At 36.4% G+C, this 22,404-nt stretch overlaps 1 protein-coding gene across 1 annotated transcript in view; it reads right to left on the reverse strand.

The window, feature by feature from the left end:
• POLR3B (RNA polymerase III subunit B) overlaps positions 1–22,404 on the reverse strand; it is an 82,340-nt gene that overhangs the window by 41,225 nt on the left and 18,711 nt on the right. Inside the window, exons 11-18 of the mRNA XM_062589122.1 lie at positions 20,999–21,115; positions 19,525–19,659; positions 12,234–12,395; positions 8,935–9,135; positions 7,454–7,616; positions 5,223–5,376; positions 3,109–3,183; positions 2,272–2,370 (exon numbers count right to left, since the gene is read on the reverse strand). Of these exons, the coding sequence (XP_062445106.1) occupies positions 2,272–2,370; positions 3,109–3,183; positions 5,223–5,376; positions 7,454–7,616; positions 8,935–9,135; positions 12,234–12,395; positions 19,525–19,659; positions 20,999–21,115 (1,106 nt within the window). The remainder of the gene's footprint in view (positions 1–2,271; positions 2,371–3,108; positions 3,184–5,222; positions 5,377–7,453; positions 7,617–8,934; positions 9,136–12,233; positions 12,396–19,524; positions 19,660–20,998; positions 21,116–22,404) is intronic.

The following is a 22,404-nucleotide window of genomic DNA, read 5'->3' on the forward strand; positions in this document are numbered from 1 at the left end:
AATTTTGATTTTTCAAGTCAGTTATATAACATTAGTTAGAGAAAACATCTGTGTTCAAACCACATCAAGTGCCATGGTTGATATGGTATAGTAAAACACTACTTGTAAAGTTCCATAAGTATTTTGGAAGTGATTATGTTGTTAAAAGGTGTTAACTGACGAGAAATAAAAAGACATGGAAAAGCAGTAAAGACTAAGAGATGACAATACAAAATCTCTTCAATCTGACATTAGCTTCAGAGGTAAAGCTCAGTAGAGATAACTAGATTATAACATGCACTGGAATGCAGGGATAACTAAGGATAGAGCAGACAGTGAAGCTGGAGCAAGTCTGCTTTTTAATTCAAGCAAGGTAACTAGAAAATGGGGAGCTTTGAAATAAAGATAATTTAAAACTAAATCCACCCCAAAGCATATTTTTTATGATGTTCTGGAGTTATTAAACAGAGCTACAAACATTTATACATATGTTGCTTTTCCCACATACCTAAACTCATTGTGCTCCTTGAAAAGCCCATCTTCAATGCTCAGTACTCAACTACTAGCAAATTTCTTGAATTTTTTTTTGAATTAAAGACATTAATTTGATTACTAAACTTTAAGATTTTGCAAAAAAAAAAAGAAGACTGTAAAAAATCTTTATTATGACAATACTCAAAAGATGGCAAAGCATCACAATCTCTAAAAGTCTAAGGGATTACTCTTAAGTACATACAGACTGAAGAGGACAGGAACCAGTAGGAACTTATCATAAAAAAATACATGCACTGGAAAACTAAGACGCTGAGGAGTAAGCCTAGTGAAACTAGCTAGCAGTTCCAGACACCTGTATAAATCATGACTGTGCTTATATAAATCTAAGCAGCCTAAAAATCCAATCCCCTGTTAGCCAGAGGGCAGTGATTATTTTTCTTCACTTGGGGAGAGGGGAAAAAAAAAAAAAAAAAAGCAGCCATGCTCGAGATTTGTCCTAAGAAAATAAGAGTGGTTGAATCTCAGTTGCAGTCAAGCAATTCTGAACAGGTCTCAAGAGACATCAGTAAACTCGGAGCACGGACAGCTGTCCCATTCTGCAGAACTTCGCAGAACTACCAACACTGATATCAAACAATAAAAAAAAGTGTTGTCCTACAACTTAAAATTTTTCAGCTGTGATGTTTTGTCAAGGTTATTTAACTTTGGCACAAGTGACAGTAACTGTGCATGCTCTTCTTTGCTGATGTATACAGGAAGGCAGCCAAGAGCATGCAAGAGTAATTACTTAGAATGATAAAGTCTTCAAAGGCCTGGGCAGGAGGAATACAATTTCATTAGCACAGTGAATGCATTTCACCTGGCAAAGGTTAAAGACATTAAGGACCTCATGCAACTCTGATGAAATCAAAATTGTATTTCTTTTAGCTTCCATAAGTACTTGACCAGGACATCACTTTTATAAAACGCATTTTCTGCATAAATCTACTGATCAAACACTTAATGAATGTAACTTCTGATATATTACATACACCCTTCAGTTTGTAATATATTGTTAGAGCAACACTTAAAAAAAAACAAAAAAAAAAAAAAAAACAAAAAAACCCTACACATTTCTTCCTTTAACGTGGGCTCTTTGCTCATAGTCACAAGCCAGAAAAACAAAGCGAAGCACCAGGTCTTCCTAAATGGCAGGAGGACACAAAAATCTTGGAATCTTTTCAAATGAAAACTACATACTAGGAGTGCATTTATCATACATGGTAAAGAATATACAGTATGATACAGATATTTTATCAGGAACTATTCCACAACTGAGAGTAAAAGTGAAAGACTGATTTCAATATACTTTAGACATTTATTGTCAGTTGATTGTCTAGGATCCCTCTACAGTGGGAGAGGGGGCTCATCATTTACCAGGAGGGACCACTTGCCTTCTGGATTCTTAATGTATAAAATTACTTCTAATGACTGGCCAAGAAGCACAAAAAAGCCTCTTGCATCTAGAGAAACAGGAGGATACAAATTTTAAAGTACTTCATATTTTTGTGGGTTAGAAATAGGAACGGATTTTCCAAAAAACAAAAGCTAACCATCTTTTGTAACAGTCCTACGGATAATTTAGGATTTGTGTAAACAGATTTCTTTCTATATCTTTTATCTGAGGTTGTTTCAACCACTAACAAGGGGTGTGTGGGAGGGTGTATGTAAACAGTGACATTATTTATGTGCTTGCATTTCTGAGTCACCCTATGAACATTTTTACCATACCAGTGTTTAGTCTAAACACATACTTACTTATTAATTGTATGTTCATATAGTGCAATGTTGCAGTCATTTTCTTCATTCACATCCAAATATTCAACAAGACCTTCGTGCAAAAAGTCTTCAAAATTCCTATAGTTAAATTTTTAAAAAAATACAATAAAACTATGTTCCTTTCTTGTATTTCTGAAAAAGTAAAACTGCATAATACATATATTAGAAAGAATGTAATAATAAGAATTTAAATTGGAGAAATGGTTTTACATGAAAAGCTCTGCGGACTTTTCATGTAAAATATCAAAAAAGCAAAATATCTCTATACGCACACATCATCACTATAAATGCAGGCAAGTAAAGTATAATCTCATAAGTTTTTGTGATGATTTTGCAGTATGTAGTTAAAGCCAAATCTAAATTTTTTTTTATAAGTATGGGAGGTTTTAAACATAAAACCACATTTTTCCAGTAGTCTCAAAACTAATTATGAATGTGTCTAGTTTAGGGTGGTTAAGTTGATATTCCTAAAAAGCATTCGATCTTCAGTCAATAAAAGCATAAAATTTTCCGAGTAATTTGCCTCCAAACTTGCCAAATATGCCTCCAAACTTAGTCACTTGTGGAAAGATGAGGCTGTGCTATATATATTTATCCCACATAATGACCACATAACAACGTAGCACTAAAACCCACAAAGACTAGACTCTTTTTCACTTGATTTTAAAAAAATCTGATATTGATTATTAATTTATATTGGAGAGCTGACTTCTCTACATAGCTAAATGACATTGCAAAACATGAACTGACTGAAGTAGATCTGAAAGTATCTACAGACTGACGTGAAGATGAATATAATCTACCCAAATTATTTACCTGTATCCTTGAGCTAGTTCTTCCATATGCTTGTTTGTAACTGCAGGTTTTTGCTTCTTTACAATTATATAGGGCCTATAATTAAAAAGTAAAAATATTATCACAGCAAAAGGCAGTAACTTCATTTGTACTGAGGATAAGAACACTGCATATACCATCTAATGATATAATGCTTATAATCCACTTTTAAAACCTTTCCACCTTTAACTGATACGGCCACATAAATAGAGTCCATAAAGGCTATCATTTTGGACTATACAGATCTTGGTTTGATACACGGATTTCCTGAACTGAGTATTTTTCTACAACATATTCAAAGTATACATGGAACACTATGATTCCAATTTTGAGGAAAAGGTTTTTTTCCCCCAACATTCTCTTTAAACTAACATTTCCTAAGTTTCACCAACACATTTTGTTGATGACTTTGAAAGACTTAAGCCTTCTCAATCTACAGAGCTAAGAACAGCATTAAATTCTAGAGATATCACAGGGGCTTCATACAACACTGAGAAAACAACTGTACTCCAATGTCTGCATGCAAGCATACGTTTTGCTGTTACTTACATGACAGATACAAAGTACAAGCATTTACTATGGGTTGCATTAGATGAATCCATAAATTTCAACAGCACATGGATCTTTGAAGCTTTCCTTACCGCAAGGAAACACTGACACAAAGGATGGCATGCGAGAATGAAACGTCAAGGGCTGTTGCTATTTGGACAAGTTGCTCTTATAAAGAGCAGCAAATAGCTACAAGATACTTGTGGAGTCTGCTCTGAAGTCTAAATAACTGTTTGAAGACTAATGAGCACTTTAAAGTGGTTAAGAGGGGGGATGTGAACAATTGCTGGGCAGGGGGGAAGGTCACAAAGCAAACTTGGTGAACTCCTGGAAATCCACGTGATTTCACTTGTCTTTAAGTCGGAACACACTGGAACTTTTGCTGCATCTCCAAATCCGCAGAACGCCTGGTATTAGCCCTGACTGGAGAAGCAATTTCTCTGCTATTTAATTCGCTCCTCTCTCTGAATATCTTGACAGGTACAATTAACTGACAGTTTGTAAGTATAAGATTCTGAGACCTTTACAGTGCCTCAAACTGCATTCAATATGCTCTGTTTGCAGTTTCAATTAATGAATAAGGTGGATTGCCAACTTTAGTTTTTGATTATTACTTGCTCTAAGGTATGCACACAACTAGTCAATGCTAAAATATGCATCTATTTGTTAATTCATGCTGCCTCTCCCAATCTCTTTTTTGTTCATCCGTTATACCTTGTTCTTTAGGCTAAATTATTTGGGCCTGGAGAAGTTTCACTTTCAAATAACCTAGCACTGTGCTGCCAAAATTTGAGCTTCTACTATAGTACAACCTAATTTTATGCCTCACAATATAATTACATTCCACCCTTTCTTATTTTAGCCATCTAATCCCTTCTTGTTCTCCTCAGTGACATGACTGTTATTCAGACACACTCTCCATCTAATATAGACCTTAAGTATCTCAAGGAACAGACTTTTCTACAGGTTTGTCAAATTCCCTGTCTATTTATGGAGAAGCAAAGAAATAAATCAAAATTGTGAGAGATACTTCCTTGTTGTTTTAGTAAACAGATATGTGTCAGAAAAGGTTGCATCAGGAGTAAAGATCTATCCTCAAGGCAAAGAGTAGCTTCTGATCCTACAATGCGGTATCAAAGCTGATGGGATATCCGGTGAGTAGCTGCCTGTTTCTTCCTTCTAGACTGTAGTATTTTTATACAGGAAGAGGAAAAAAAAAAAAGGTCTAAGGACATGGGATATTATTGCATATCAGGTTGATTTTTCTTCCCTTTTGTTTAGAAGATGGAAGCAATATTTTGTTCTGACTTCATTTTAAAACTACTTTATTTGGGCATTCTTCTTTTGAAATAATTGACTGCATGGTACATTTCTCTCATCAGTCAGCTTTGAGCAAGGGCTATGTAAGGAGAAAAGAGATTCTCAAGTCCTACTGAATTTGAATACAGATCATGTGCTTAGATTTTTACTCAGGAAAGCCTCAGCCCTCTGTATTTTAAGTGTATAAAGGACTGATTTTGATTAGAAAGTTCTGATGAGATGTTTACCTGCACAGTCTCCCTCCATCAGAGGAAATATAAACACATCTGTCAGAAAGATTTGTAGAGATGGAAACAAATTCATTAATATAACCTGCTCGCCGCATTATCCGAAACGTGTTGACTAGTTTCTGATGATCACGTATGACACCAAGGATGTTACCTATCCAGAAAGACAGTAAGTTCATGGTACATGGTTTGCACATTGAAAATTCCTTTTAAGTTCTGGCTACGTCTAGCATGCAAAGAATACTTCCTACTTCTTGTAAATAACTGTTCTTGTCATAAAATTTCCCTTCTCCCCCATGGGAAGTTTCAGAGTTGATAAGGAAGATAAAGCATTCTGTTAACACAAAATCTGCAGGGATTCGAATTGCCTCTTCCTCCTCTCAATAAACATTAAAAAAAAAAAATTATCAGAACTTTACGGATCTCCAAATAGCTTCTGAAAAAAAGTGGTGTGCGTTCACCTCTCTTCAAATGCATTCCTGCTTGCATGCCTATTCATCAATTAGGGTACAAGCAAACAACATTTCTGAAGCCTGGAATTTCAGCTGCACTATGAATGGATCCAAGCCTTCCAAGTACTGACCAAGGAACTGTAATGCTGGCTTGTCAGAAATTTTAAAAAGCCTTGGTATTTTTGATTGAGATCGTCACTCACAGCTGCACAAGAACTTCTCCTTCAGGAATTCAGTTCAACAAACAATTTTATCCTAGCAGGGCACTTTGCACATATTCAAGTATTCTGAATCATGATGAACAGACAATAGAGTAAAAATAATTTTGAGAGAGTCATCTAACTAAAGTCACCTCTGACTGTAAGATAAAAGCAAGTACTGTGCCATATATATATATTTTTTTTAAAAAAAAAAAAAAAAAAAAAAAAAAACTTTAGAGAAGAAACTAGTTTAGGCAGTTTATAAGACAATCCAAATGGCTTTTACAGCTTAACAGATCTGTACTTGGGAGATTTTTTGCCTTCTTAGGTCACAAGTTCAAATCTGCTACAAGACAGTCATCAGCAAATCTGGACTTTTTCAGTGTTAAAAACACTGAAACAGTAAATGGCTTTGCTTCATTTGTACTAGATTACGTACATTTGGGAACACAGCCGATCTTTGCTTCATACCACTGAATGAGCTTATGAAGGGAGAGTCCAACACATCCGCTCTGTGCTCCCCTTGGACCGTAAAACCAAACGGAACAGAAACAGTGCACGTGGTTTCACTGAACCTTAACTTTAACATACTGCTACAGAGGAGCAGAGCAAGGGATGCATTTTGGCTCAAGTGTTGCTTTTTTGTTACTGGGAAGAGGCAGGACTGAAGAGTAACTACTGTTTAATCTGAACGTAATAGGAGAACTTACTCACCATGAAAGACAAATACTAGTCCCTGGAAGTGGATACTGTTGACAAGAGGCCATTTTAAAATCACAGTTGTAGTTTTTAAAATGTCAGTATTTGGAAATCTGGTATCATAGTAACTGTTGATTTAGAAAGGCTAAAGTTTGGTTGTAAAAGGAGTAGGAGTGTGCAGATGCAAGGCACACATGCCAAAACACCCACCTAACAAACAAAGACAAGAAAGGAGGTGGCAGCCTGCTTTCCAAGCTATATTTTTTCTAACCATTCACAAAGCAAGTTTTCCTTTAAAATGAAGTTTTTAAAGAAAACAGCACTGTTAAGCTTTGAAGGCAATTAATGTTTTCTTTCTTTTTTAAATACACTTGCATGAGTAGGTATAAAAATATTTCATTTTACTGCAATTTTTATATATGTTCTGTGACTGCAGCTTTGAATTTGTAAACTGAAGTTATCACAAATTTAGTGGTATTATTCTCTTTTAAAAGTACCTTGTGAAGTGCAAATCATTTGGTTAATGGCTAGGAAAAAAGAAAAAGGAGATATTCTCTAGCAGATTATTCTGCAATCCTTACATATTTTTGTACCTATTCATACAAATGTTTAAAAACAGTACTGAAACTGTAAAAATCTTCAATTTCCGAGCTAAAAGCACCTGTAGTCACAGTTCTGAGGACACAGCTTCAGACAACTACATATCATCATCTGGCTTGTCTGCTCTGTCTAACTCTGCCAAAATATTTACTGTTGAAGTTATCTGCACATAGAAAACTCCATCTGCAGTTGACCAAGCTCCAAAACTTGAGAGTTAGCCTTCAAAAATCGTTCAACAATCAGCAACCAGCCAAAGTCAGAGTGCAAAAAAGTTCCATACCATTAAGGAAAACAAGGAACACATTTGGATATGAAAGTTCTTCACCACAGAGCAAGTTGACATCTTCAACTCCAAGATTACTGGCTAATTTGATAATTGGGCCATCTTCCATGTCTGTAGTAATGTGAGTCATAAGGGCAAGGTTTTTAACCAAACCACAAGCCTGAAATAAAATAATAATAATAAAATCCATCAGTTATTCCAAAGTAAAAGTATTAATACTATCAACATCTTTTTCTTCCAAATTCTGTACTTATGTGGAACATTTAAAAAAAAGTCAAAGCATAAGTGAAGGACATGAAACAGATCAACTGTACTGAAAATTAGGAAGAAAGAAAGGAAGTTATTTTCTAAATCACATTGAAACGTAATCTTTTAGCATTTAAAATCGAGTAAAAAGCATAGCTGATGAAGTTGTAGTTCTTAAATGATCCAAAGATTTATAACCTATATTTCTCTCTTCAGTATAACCGTTACTTAGAAACAGAATATTGCATAATTGAGATAGAAAATCAAGGAAATTAATTCAACAGCATGAGAAAATGTAAACATTTGCAACACATAATCTTAGCTTACAATTTCTCCAAGATAAAACATGACTAAAAGTATTAATTATCCATAAACTTTAAGACAAAAGTTATGCCATTAAAATATAAGCTATTAGAGTCAATTGTTATGACTCAAGATACCAAAAATGTTTATATTATTTTAATATGATTTTAACTCTGAATTTTTGTTCATTGACTTTTAAATGAAAATCTAAAAACACTCTACTTGTCCATTTCCGTATGTTCTAAAATGAACTTTTAATGTTTTTAAAACGCAAAAATATCCAAGTATCTTATACAGTGCAACTTTATTTCAGCTGCTTAATAAGACTAGCTCATCTTGGTTACATATTGATGCCAGAAGGTTCAGAGCTCCCACAAGGCTCTCCTCCTGGAAAAAGAGACAGTCAGGATCACCATTTAGTTGAAATAGTTGCATGATCTATTTAAAATAAAACATTTAAAGGCATTTTTTCCCCTTGAGCTAAAGCAGTTTCTGTAATATTAATATGTTTCCAGAAGAATCTAAGGGCAGATCGACCCTACAATTTCAGAACAGTACATTTATTATAGAAAAGGGGATAAGAGTTTAAGACCCCTCTCTTTCAGTCCTAATGAAAAGAGAGCAAGTAGCTCTTCTGCAAATATGGGAGGCCTCATACCATTCTTTGGTGACTTTTGTGCATGGTTTTCAGTCAGTCCACTCAGGCAGCAGAAAAAAAGGCAATACAGTAAGGAGGGCTAGAATGTAATTAAATGGGGTACGAGAATGAGAAATGAGTTGTGAGATCAGGCTGAGTTTGTAATTCATCTCTCCAGAAACCGCCTTGGCAAAATTTTAACTCTGATGAAAGATCATCTGCTTCAACATAAACTGTGCCTCCACCCCTCAGGAAGCAGAGAAATACTAACAGCAAAATACAAGTTCTTTACCTCTCCTTCAGGAGTGTCAGATGGGCAGAGCATCCCCCACTGAGAGGGCTGTAGAGATCGAGGACCACTCACTTTTCTTGTCTTTTCAAACTGAGAAGAGATTCTAGTCATCATTCCCAGAGCAGATATGTAAGACAAGCGGGACAAAACCTGTGTCACACCTTGGCGGTCCATTTTGAATCTTTTCAGAGACCAATTTCCCTGTAGAGTAAAATGAATATTTCAGAAAAGTTAACTCAGTTTATCCTTGTCTGGACACTACATATCTTCTAGGTTATTTTAGACTGCATGACATTTGAGGAGCTTTGTACTACAAATGTTGCCCATTTATATGAAACAACTTTCTAATTACCCAACTGCATACAGCCTGCTAGTGATTAGGTACTTACATAGAATATTTTTTTAAAGGTTGAAAATAAAAGAATTGCTCTTCCAGATCAGAAGATACTTTTGCTATAATACACTGAACCACACAAACATCCTTCATCATCTGTCCCTTACAGGTAATTTGATATTCAATTTTATCTAAATTAAATGCTTTTCTATTTTACCTCTGCAGATACTTCTTTTTGTTCAAAAGTTCCTCCCTCAAAAACTGGGTGGATATTCTTACTGAGGTCTTTTGAGTGGAATACACATTTATGGTACAATCTATAAGCTGTTTCAGTTCTACTTTGTTCATGATTTGTTATTTTGGTAGGAAATACAAGTGTTTTTACTGGAGAAATTTGGTATTAAAGTTGTCTGTACTTTCTTGAAGTCCTTTGGTTTAAAATTCCAGAGAAAAACGACTCGTTGTGACTTGTCACAGAAGTAGCATGGGGTTTTGTATGCCTAACCAGCTTCTCTGGTAGGATTACATCAACTACGAAACACAAGATCTATGCACATGTCTGAGGTTTCATGTTTCAGGCCTGCCAATACCAATACTGATTATGCATTTCATTAGGAGAACAGAGACGTTAAAGAATGTTCTAGGACAAAGAGCTCTGTTTCTATGATAAACAGATTTAATTATCTCTACTCGTATCTAGGTTTTCACTGAAATCTAACTTAGTATTTCTGTAGCACCTTGAATCTTGGTGCTACACTTTTCACTTGGTGACATCTGTCCTATATATGACTCCCAGTATCTTAATCATTGTATACAATTAGTTTTCATTCCCTTTACTACTATCTGCCCCCAGTCACCATGTTACTGAAGGCAGTGAAGATCTCAGTGTAACACTATCCCCAGGACCACCTTCTACTGATCCTAATAACCTTTTTGATAAACTCAGCCCACCACTGCTAACAAAGAATTAGGAGTTTGCTTGCTGTATTGCAGTGAAGTCGTCTTGCTTGACTTCTGCAATTATACATTAGTAGTATAATCCCATTTTGTGATGAATAGCAGGCAATCACTAACCACCCAACAATTTCACTAATTTGCTTACATATTCCTGACAATTAAGAGTCAGTGGAATTTCTTTTTCCTCCTTGTTAGGGAAAGAGGGAAGGCATAATGGCCAACAGTAAGGAAATCATAAGAAAAAATCTGTGTACTTGCTCACCCTGCTCAGGAAGGTCTCACTAACAATTTCATTCTCAAAGGAAAGGGAGTTATCAGAATATGAATAGAAGAATACAATATATTCATGAGCAGTTTTTCTCACACCACAAATGATCGCATATGTAGCATAAAATACTATGTGGTTTCTTCTGCACTGCTCAGAAGATTGTAAAATCTCAAAGACTAGAGGAAAGGGGAAGGAGGAGGTAAAAATGCCACTCACGGAAGTAATGTGAAAAATTCTCTGTGCTTTGGAAGTGATAGACTGACTCCTTCAGGGTTTTCTCAAAAGATGAAATGGGGCCAGGGCTGCTGCAAGATAAGCCCTGACAGAAAACTCTCCACTGAAAATGCCTATGAAGCGAAAGGTTGCATCCTCAGAGGCATCACAAGATTCTGCAGGCACTGAAATGTCTATTAGGTCTGTAACATTGCTGCCTGACTTACTCTGGTATTTTCTAGGGTAAAAAATAGGCCTACAGTCACCACTGCACAGCTGATGTAGTGGTGGTATGAATTCTTCTGCAGGCTACTGGCGTAATTATGAATCAGCTGAGTTATTTCATGCTCTTTGAGGCTATCGCTGAAGCATTCTGGTGAGATTGGAAATTGTTGTTTCCAAGAATGATTTTTATGGTATTTGCTTAATCTCTTAAATAGTATGCACTGGGCATTGTTTCTGAGAAATTGTTTTCGATGCGTAAGAGCAGATGGTGTTTAACTGCTTATGTGGCGGTAAAAAAAAATGTCCTAAGATAGTGGAAGAAGGAAGACTTCTGACTTTACAATATGTACTGAGTAGTTTGCAGATTTATCTCTGTCAGTCCAAATGGAAAAACTGGCACCAGCTAGAAGAAGCACTAGAATTTAGAGAAACAAATCTGTCAATTGTTTTGGTTATGTGCACTATAGAGATTTAACTACATTTGGGACACCCATAAAATTAAACAGTGATAAGCTTTAACATTGGGATTTGTAAGTAACAGACCGTTGGTGGTTTTGGATGCCATTTGTGGTGTTAATTTTGTTTACAAGAACTGAAGAAAAACCTCAGCCTCACACTAGGCAAATAAGTCCTCTCAAGAGTTCCAAAGATTAAAAAATGAATTGCACAATTTTTTACCAGCTACTAAAATACAGTATCAGGTATTAATGTAGCAGAGAGGTGCTAATTCCGAGTCTGCAAATTTGCTCTTACTAGCAATTTCACACAAATAAAAATGCAGCCCTTTTAAAAGGGCTCAGATTTCAGCTAACTTCTTTTTTTGGAGCAATTGTTTTCCATTCGTGATGTCTTACTGCTGTTTTCAAACACGTTTTGCGTACATACTTGACCCTGCATACAACTTGACCCTAGCTAAATCCAGAATATAAAAAAAATATAAATAAATTTTTTTAAAAAACATGAACCATATAAGAAAGCAGAACCTGGAAGAAAGCAAGTTGAATAAATACAAACATAATCATATTTTAAAATTGCTTGTTTTACCATTTCTTCACAAACACTTCAAACACCACTTTGAAATAAATGGTAAAATAAAAAGTGGTTTGATGATTAATGATCCTTCAGTGAACTCCAAAAACCTTGCCAATTACAGAGTTTTGCAATTATGATCTACAAAGAGTATTAATTCAATTTGCCTCTATGACTAAAACTAATAGAGCCATCAAAACAAAATTCACACTTTTCCATCATTCAGCATGGTGGAAAAAATTTACGTGCTAGAATTAAGACAAAAGTACTTACTGTGGAAATGGCATTGACCATGCCATTGGTGATCTGGTCTTGACGCATATGCTTCACTACATCAAACTGAGCTGCTCGTTGCTTGGGGATTACCTGGTCAGCTATCTTTTTAAGTTCAGAGTTAAATTTTTTGAATAAATCTTCAAATAGAAGAGAAAGAAGCTGGGAATAAAAAACAAATGGATTAAAGGAAAAACGATGCTTTTCCAAGTCTGGGAAATGCAAAGAAGAAAAAACAAGTGTCTTATATTTGTAACCTTATACTTCTGATCAGTTAACAAAAAATCCTCTTTATTTCTTACCTAGTATATCTCTCACAAGGTTTATACCTTATTAAAACAAAGTGCAATACAATAGAAATTATATCATAATAGAAAGTGAATTAAAAAGATTAATGATCTAAGCCTACTAATTCATCCCTTTTTGGTTAACTTTGATCATTCCTTCTTGACATCTTAACACACTTTAACATAAAATAAATGGCTAATAAATAGCCATTTATTAGCTGTTTTCCCCAATCTTACATTAACCTGGCTGATTAGCCTTTTCTTTCCTAAAGTCACAATTTCTTAAAGATTTCTTAACCACTCTAAATATACAAGCCTGGCTTTCTTGCATGACTTGGAGGCAAGAACAGCTTCTGTTCTACTACTGGATGGACTAATCCCAGTAAAGCAATAAGAGTTCCTCCTTTGAGATATTCTACTAGTAAAGAGAAAAAGGCTGTTTAGAGTGCCCCCTCCTAGGGGCTTCTTAAAGCAGACAAGAAAGCTACTTTTAAGAGACTGTTAGGGGAAGCAGTTGAGCAGCACAGGATTTGGAAGCAGTGCAAGTTTGCAAGACCAGACTGAAGTATACAAGACACCACAGCTTCTGCACATGCAGAACTGAGAGAGACTTCTTTTTGCCTCAGCATCAACCTCTTCTCTTGACAGTGCAGATCTCAGGATATGGAGCCAGCTGCCTCACTCAGATAAACTTTTATTCAACTACTTTCTGCAGATCACAGTCTGTGGAAAAACAATCACACACCCAAGGAGAGTCCTAGACCTACCACTCTTTTCTAGAAGTGCTACTATCTGCAAATCGTAGTGTCCTCCCACATCTCTCCCTAAAACAAGGGGCCTACAGAGCTGTAAAGGGCCTTAAACAAAGAAGCTACCTAATACAGGTGAACTGGAAAAAATGGCAATACCTCTCTTCAAAAGCATTATAATTTATGTCAATTGTTCCCTGCATATGTATGTTACCATACATACTAATTATGTCTAGTTCTTAATATATCCAAAAAAGGGGGGGACAGCTATTAAATCTGGAATCTTTTACTTGCTAATTTGCTTTGCTTTTACAACTTGCCCAATCTTTCCCTGCAGTTACTAATAGTTTCCCAAAATACTTATATCATATAACACAAATTTAAGTGTTCACAATAATTAGTTTTGCAAGTTAGCAGTGTAAATTCTAAAACATGGCAATCCTATCCTGGGACTTTATTTTATAGCAGCTTCAAATGTCAGAAAGTCTAAAAATACAGCAGCTACCAAATGCCAAAAACGTTAGTTGCCAGCGTATAAAGCATCATAGGGCTTAAAAAGCTAGGTATTCAGCCACCACAAGCTAAGATGTTCTGAAATCAGTTGAAACATTTAACTTCCGTATGTGCAGAATTAAACTGAATCATAACTGCCTACATTAGATATAGTCCCAATATCTCCTCCCCTCCTGGAAATATGAGAGCAAACCACTCAAGCCTCTATTAACGGGATGGGCCCCTAGCTTTCATTTGCTTTCCTCACCTACCCAGCTGGGCTGTCCAAACAGCACTGTAAATCAGATACCTAAATTATAAGCGGCCCTTTTCATTAGCATCACAGACGAATTTAGGAATACGAAGAGCATCTGAAAACTCAAAGCAGGCATCCGAGTTGCTAAAAAGCATTCCTAGGGGTTTTCATGGACAGCAGGACTGGATTAGCTTCAACAGCCTACTCTACAAGACATGAACACCCAGTGTCAAACACCTAACCATAAAACACCATGAAAACCAGTGATAACAAATACTGTATGTTAACCCTGGACAAAAATGAAAGCAGCTGAGAATTAAAAAAAAGTCTCATGCCAAGAACATAAGTTAGGGTTCTACACTCCTAATAGTAAAAGATGAATAGTGACTGCTGAGTATTTGACGCATATATTAAAACACATTTAATCCTTCCCTGGAAGAGCAAATCTTTCAGGGTATTCATAAGGTCTTTCTTCCATCTGACTCGCACCCATTTCAGAAAGCACTTTTTGATAACTTAAAAAACCTCTTATTTCTTGTCTTCGAGGATGCATCAGTATTCCCTAACTCAAAAGAATCCCTTGATGATACTGTCCACTAGTGTCACAAGGGCTGCCTCATCCTCAGCCCAAGAAAAGAGCGATCTCTTTCAAGTTGTTATTCACAGACTTGCTCAAAAACAGATCCTTTGCTGAAAACTGATTACTTTTTTTTTTTTTTTTTTTAAACCTGGCCTTGGCATGAGAGAAAGCTATTGTAGACCCTCGTCCCTTCCTGATCTTTGTAGTATCATACCCATTTAAAAGTTAATATCCTCTCACCACTGTCAAAAGAAATACAGTCGTGACCAATTCACCTGAGATGCCACAGGTCATCTGAATTAGGCTTCCCTCAGAAGTAAGAGAAGTCTTTATGAGATGAAGTGCTGAAAATAAAAAGTAACCCAGCAGCTGAAATTCCTGGTGTTCAACATTTCACACACATGAAATTCTTCTCTGAAAATTCTGACAAACCAGATTTCCTGTGCTGCCTTGCTTTAAGAAATCTGCTTGGTCTCTGATTATTAATGAGCGTGCTACTTGAAGGGAAGAGATTTGGGGAGGGTGACCATAAATTGGACCTACTGATGAAGTCAAAGTAACTGTCAAGGATTAAAGCCTACACCCGATCAAAAGCAGAGGTGCAAAACCCTCAACACAAGAGGATCCTTGTGTGATCCCCTCAGTGACTAACAAGGATTGAGCGTTCAGCTATCCCACTATTCAGAAAAAGGAAACACACACACATCCTTTATCAATAAGGAAGAATGGGGGATAAAAATGAGAAAAAGATTTAACTTTTTATAACTAATATCTTTTTTTTAATGTAATCCATGCGGCCAGTCCTTCTGGAAGCATCCAGCTTAACTGCTGCCCAGTGGTGAATCTACACAAATTAGTATTGAGATATTTTAGCGTTCACAGATCCAAATCAGTGTTACATATCAGCTTAACTACCTGCCCCTCCTAGCCAGTACCATCCCTATGTGACACCTGCAAATATTTTAATTTATTCTGTTAAAGTTACTTGAGATAAAAGGTTATGGCAGTCAACACTAATTTTCCTAAACAAGCCATTAATAATCCACACAAACTCATTCATCTAATTACAAATTTTCAAGCTTGAGTCAATTATTAAGAAGTAAATGCTATCACTCTAGAGAGACATACTGATTCCCACTTTTTCGATCACACATAACGAAGAGCAGCTTAACTGCAAAATTCTAGCTTAACTAGGGAAAAACAATCCTTTCTTCTAACAAAGACTTTTAAATTTCCATCATTTTCCACCGTCAGGCAGATATCAGGAAAAGGAACTCACGGAAGTCTCCAAAAACTAGACTGAGGTACGTATTTCAAACAAGGAAGAGAAAAGAGCAAAAGAAGGAAGGGATGTGTACAGCTTTTAGACGCCGGATAATCTTGTTATGTAAGAGCTAGACTCTGCTGAAACCAATCGTGGTGTGTGCTTGATCTCAACAGGTTTCTAGGCAGGACTTGAGTAAACATCTAACAAAAAAAAAATCATACAGAGAAATATTTTCAAATTTGATTTCTTGATTGTAAAATTGCAAAAAAATCTCCTAATTCCACAAGCTGTAGTGATATGACATCATGTTGTATTTCCTTTTCTTTGGACTAATAAAACACCATACACGCCAACTACACCAACTTGCTAATACGCAGCCAGCAGAAAAGCATCCTACCTTGCTATTTTCCCTCACAGACTCTCCGTCTGTAAGAGCTACGAATATCTGCAAGGCAGAGTCTCGCAATACCCACATTATTTAGGCCAAGAGTAAGTGATTAAAGAAAAGGGATGGAAAGCCAGTGATAATATTCAATAGATTTCATAGTGAGTCCAGGGCCTTTCAGACTGCTTAAGACAGGAGCACTGAAGAGCAAATTATACTTAAGGAAAAAAAAAATTACTGACAGCTCATCAATTGATTTTCATTGAAAATCCTAGGAAAAATTAATAAAGAAGTTAAGCTGCTGAAATACAGTTTCACCAATTAGCTTAATGTCAGAGAATTCTAATTAGGCGCCTTGAGATTGCTATTTAGTGTTTAAGCCTTTAGAGTGCCAAATTCTCCCTTTCACACAAACTGGTTGCAAAATTAAAGACATTAGGCAGCCTTAATTATATTATCAGAACAGCTGGGATTAGGCAATCTCTGAAGTCAAGGCGGTATTCTTTTGTCACAGGGTAGAAATCCCTTGCTTTCCAGGGTGCCGGATTTTGGTGCTGTTCCATATCTCACCCATACAAAGCAAGCTGCATTAGAAACAAAAAAAAACAAAAAAAAAAAAACAAAAAAAAAAGAAAAAAAAAGACAAAGAACAGAGTAATGCTCGGCAAATAATGAACACATTAAGGAGAGAGAAAAGGTAGGTGAAAAGATTAAGCCTGAAATCGGTAGGTTTTGCTAACACCTCAGCTGGCACCTGGCCTGCCAAGCCTCTAGTGGCAGAAAGACTACGAGAAAGCTCTGTAAACCAGCTTGGCGAGTGGATACAACTCTGTTATCTAAAGCTAAAGCACATTTCCTACTCTCTTGTCCCATGGGGTGTGAAATTAGCAGCTATTGTTTTCACACATTTTTATAAACACAATGCCTTTTATGTCCTTACATTGTTTAGACAGCTATGTTTTTCTCCTCACAGGGGATTTTTTTTTCTTTATTCAGATTTTAAAGCAACAGGGTTTTAATTCCAGAAGCACACTGGCATTAAAAAAAAAAAAAAAAAAAAAAAAAAAAGTCATTTTATCTACACAAAGTTTAGTTAAATATAAACATATAAACTTTTAGAAACTAACAAAATAAAATCTCCTTACAGTTTTTAGGCTGTGATCCAGTCAAATTAGTATTATGCTAATAACATGTGGCAATGAGGAATTCAAGCATTTAGCTTGAAACGAACATTTAAAATACGACAAGGGAGCTAGAACTACTCTTAATCAGGTATCACAAACCCTCCCTGTACAGCTCTCCTTTATGTAGAAAAAGTATGCATCACTTTGCTATGATGATCCTCTACATTTAAAACCCTTCCCAGTTATTTTAAAATGACTTTGGTTGTTAACATCCATATGAGCAGAGGCTTTTTTCTTACAGCTTGTAGAAAAGCAGTATTTTTACCTGCTGCATTTTCTGCATCTAAAATATTAGAAAAAAATCCTCAATCTGTTTAAATAAAAACAGTAAGATAGAGCAACAACTATTTTTACTGATCACAGTCATACTGAACTACAGCAACAGCACCACAACAAAAATCAAACAAATCCATTACAGCTTAAAAATTTGCCAAATAGAATTGCACTAGTGTCTTCTAACTCTTCCTTACACTTTAAAAATAAGCTCTGTTTCTGTTCAAGAGTAAAGTTTGATGTACAGTCATTTACTAATTTGAAGAGGAGACTTTTTTTTTCATTCTGCTAAAGTTTCTGTTGTTTTATTTATGCTCAGATAAATCAAGAGGGTCATCTTAGTTTTTTAGACAACTAAGAAACGAAGCATGTTTTTACTCTGATTTTACTGTGGGGGGGTGCCTGTATGTGTTCACATGTGTGCACACGAGCATGCATGTGTTTAGGGCAGGAAATTACCTGGCACTAGGGGAGGAAAATAGGGCAAGAAGCAATATGTAAGGACACATCTGTAAAAGTATAGACTGGGAGAATTCACATTGGACAGTAAGAAGCAATGGATACTATTATTTGTGCCACAGCAGAAATTTGTGTGCCAAGGATGTGGGGGGCAGAGATGCAACTTCTTCAACCTGCAGCATACACTGGTCTTAAGTTTGCGACTGCTAAAACCCCAACTTAAAATATTACAGAGCAGAGTAATGAAGTCCAATCTTTATATAAACCATTTAATCGAATAATCACATATAGTAAAGAAACACCAACGTTGTGGGAGCTAGGTAGCTCCTTCACCTGACAGGGAAGTCCTCACTTCTTAAGACCATAGAGTGGTTTGGACAAATAAATTGCCACACACACTGCAAAATAATGGTGCCTGTCAGGCACCCCAAACCGTCCCCTGCTTCCCAGTCCTTTGTTACCACTTCTACCTCTTCTGCCAAAATGCAGATGCAAGCAGAGAAGTTCATGAAATCCACTCTCATTAGTCAGCCAAGTTAACTTACCTGTTTTCAAAAGACTCTAATAACCCCCTCAAGTTTTGCCTGAAGTAAACTGAAGATAACTCCAAGTCATTCTTCCGGCAGAACTAGAGGGGTATAACATCCATCTGATAGACAAACAGAAGCAGTAGAGGATTTTATCATCTTCACACAGACACAACTGCACCCAGAAGAGACATATGGCAACAGTCTCAGAAATCAAATGCGTTTGTGGTGCTTCTCCTGGAGGCTCAGCACAGAGCTTGTAGCTCAAAGGGAAGGTTTCAATAAGGCTTTAAACCACTTTCTTTCCTGATTCATGCTATTCCATAGGCTGGAAAAGCAGCAGAAATTAGATAGTAATCTTACAGGCCTTTCCAAATTACAGCAGATCCAAGTGGCTGCTTTGTGAATCGCTACCTAAGCTGAATTCTCCATAGTGGCAGAGCCTGAATCTACCAGGCACCTACTCGGCTTGGCCCCAGTTCCTTCCCTTCTTCTGATGCTTACAGAGGGACATTAGAAGATGGATCTTGCAGCTGCCGTGTTGGTACTGACAGTGTTCTAATGGAACAAGAACTGATGCCATATTTACACTGCTCTGTCCTTCTACCTGGCATAAAAGCAAGGCTAGCCGCCACACAGAAGTGAGGATACAATTTATTAGTTCCAATCAGGGGAAGCATATATATGAGTCAACACAGAAAAGCCAAGACAATAAAATGAGAAGAAAACCATTTCAGTTAAGACGACAGTGATGCTCCTTATTCTCGTCTCTTTTAGAAAGAGATACTAATAAAACCTCAAAAGAGCCCTTAGCCCCAAAGTAGAAATCTACCTGCCCAGCCAACTCCAAACGTTTATTTCCGTAGTAATCTCTGTCATCGACTTTATTTTCTCCTTGGGCCAGAATTACTCTGCGCACCATCACTGCTGTGTAAATGCATTTAGCACGAAAATTGAATTCCTTGACCTGTAAGCAAAAACAGAAGAGGAAACTGATGTTTCAGGAGCAATTCTTCAGTTCTTACTCTGGCAAAAACACACACTTAAATGGAAATCTGGGCTGCATGAAGAGTTAAGAAGGGCGTTTGTGCACTATACCTTCTTAAAAAAAAAAACAAAACAAAACAAAAAAAACCCTAAAAGTAATATACATCACTGAAATTGAAACAGAAGGTAAACGGAGAATAAACCAGAATAAAGGTATAGGTCATGAGGGTAAGGTCCTGACAACAGCTAATATTGCCTGACTATACAGAAAAAAAGAACATAGAATGATAAACAGTTCAATAGTGCAGCATTTCATAAACATTCAGATTATTTTTGACTTAATCCAAATTTCCCTCTTTAATTTGAGGACAATTTACTTATCTTAGCCACAAAGCAATTAAAAATATATTCCCCTGCCAGCAAAGCTCACACCATAAAGGTAATGTTGACTTTGCCATACGGAACAGTTTCTCTTCTCACAGGCTACAAACACTTGCATGATCCTGTGACAGGAAATATTCTTTTCCTGCTCACTTTTCAACTGTTGCCATGTCTTTATCAAATAAGATTTGTAACTGCCCCATTACTTCATATTTTGACCAAATTTGCACCTTTCCTCCCTGCAGGTTACAAATGAAACTAGACTTTGCAGAAGTCTGCCCATCTTCTTCCCAACACTTAGCTAGGATAAATCTTAAGTTCTTGTACTGTAGGAACTCTCTTCTACAAGGCAGATCAGAGACAGTTTCATTCATAGCTCTTAACTATTGTATCCTGATCAGCTCCTGTAAGATTATCAGCTCTTATTCTGTTTTCAGAATTGCCATATGCAACTGATGCATTGTCTGGCCACTTCTTAAAAGACTGTAAGAAAGAATATCTTCAAATTTTCATTTAATAGAAGCTTTCCTACTGTGAATATTTGGGGGATTTAGTTTTTATCTGATCCTAGTTGGCACCAAAGCCGCCCAGAAGAACTACAGGTGTGAGTGCTCCTACACTATCATGTTGTAATGCAGGCAAAAGGGTGAAAATGGAAAAATACATACTAAATGGTATCCCCCTACCAAGTGGACTTTAAACCATCTTAAGTCTCATGAGCATTTCACTATTCACTTTGGGTTTTCTCTCCTCTATTGTAAAACTTTGTTAGAACTCTGCTGAGCTCTATGACAGGGCCAATAGGGTATTTTTGTATGGAAATATTTCACACACTGTAGTACTTACAGACTTTGACAGGGCCCCAAGTAGCAGAGATACTGCCTCATCTCAAAAAATAAGCCCACAAATTTACTCCACTTAAAGAAAATATTACGTACAAGAACATGCGTCAGAATAGTTGATGCTAGCAACTCTCGTGCTTCTTCCATCTTTGTTTTCTTTGGGCCTCCCCACATCCTCTGCCTTCGTACCTTGTTTCCAATGTACTTCAATGCCTGTCAAGTGGGTTGATTGACTTGAGTTAATGACAGAATTGTTACCCATAGAAATATACATAGATTTAAGGAGACCTGTACGGATTCATCAATAAATGCACTCCCACTAGCCACAGATGATACAAACTCCAGACAAAGTGAAAAATACCTAATATGTAAGTGATGATGACAAAAAAAAAAAAAAAAAAAAAAAAAAAAATCTTGCACAACTGACACAATTGATAGATATTGTTTAGCAGATGTTGATAACATTTGGAATAGAAAGTGGTAAAAGAGCATGATCACTACAATACTAAAAGAATGGGGATTGCAGAGATGCAAGGAAAAGGACTATATAAATCACAAAGGCATTCAGTTTCTTTCATTTGACTTTTCATCTCCAATCCTTTTGTACACTTGCTGACTTTCAGGTAGGTATAATGAAACAGCAAAGTGTGTCCTAGGCACTGTGCGGCAGACACATCTATTTATGCCCAAGAGTACCTTGGAATCATTAACAGATTCTTACTCTCTTATTAGTTTTCTGAGGAAGGGAATGAATCTGCTGATTTCAGAGCAAGATTAGTTAAAGAAATGATCTAAGTCCACACAGAAAGTTCATATCTGGATCTAAAAACATGTCCCCTATGCCAGAGAATTAGCCTCTCCAGTAGGCAACAGATTATCCTTTCCATCTATTCACCTTCTTCCCAAATAGTTAACTCTCTTTTCATTTCATTTGGCATTTCTTGCACAGAGTAACTTCTGTATTTCTGTTTTCCTACTTTCCTGGATGTCTCATACTTTTGTAAATTCCTCCAGCTTCACCACTTTATTCTTTTAATCCTTAATTAAGAAGGCTTTCATGCTACTTTAAACCCTGAAAAGCCCCAAAAGATACAAACTAGAAAGAGGCCCACTTTACACCACTCATGATTACACATGGAAAGACTTGATAATATTTACAATAGCAGGAATAAGACTAGTCTTCAAAAGCTTCTTCTTGCAGATTACATGACAGAAGTGCTGACAGCAAAATGGCCTATGTTCCAGCTAATGAAAAAAGTACATGAGCTGAACAGAATTCTGGACAATCTTTAACAGGAGGGTCAACGGCTGCTGTTGCGCACTTTATACAAGAGATCAGAAATGGAGCAGAACACCTACTCATGATGAAACAGTCATGTCCGTGTTGGGGGCTTCTATGAAATGTGGCATGCAATTCCATTTAAAAAAAATGTGAATCACTTTCAATAAACCCCCCTAGTCTTACGGATATTGCTTCTGGTCATATACATTAAAACATACCT

This window comes from Rhea pennata, chromosome 1 (assembly GCF_028389875.1).
Source record: "Rhea pennata isolate bPtePen1 chromosome 1, bPtePen1.pri, whole genome shotgun sequence".
Classification (NCBI taxonomy): Eukaryota; Metazoa; Chordata; class Aves; order Rheiformes; family Rheidae; genus Rhea; species Rhea pennata.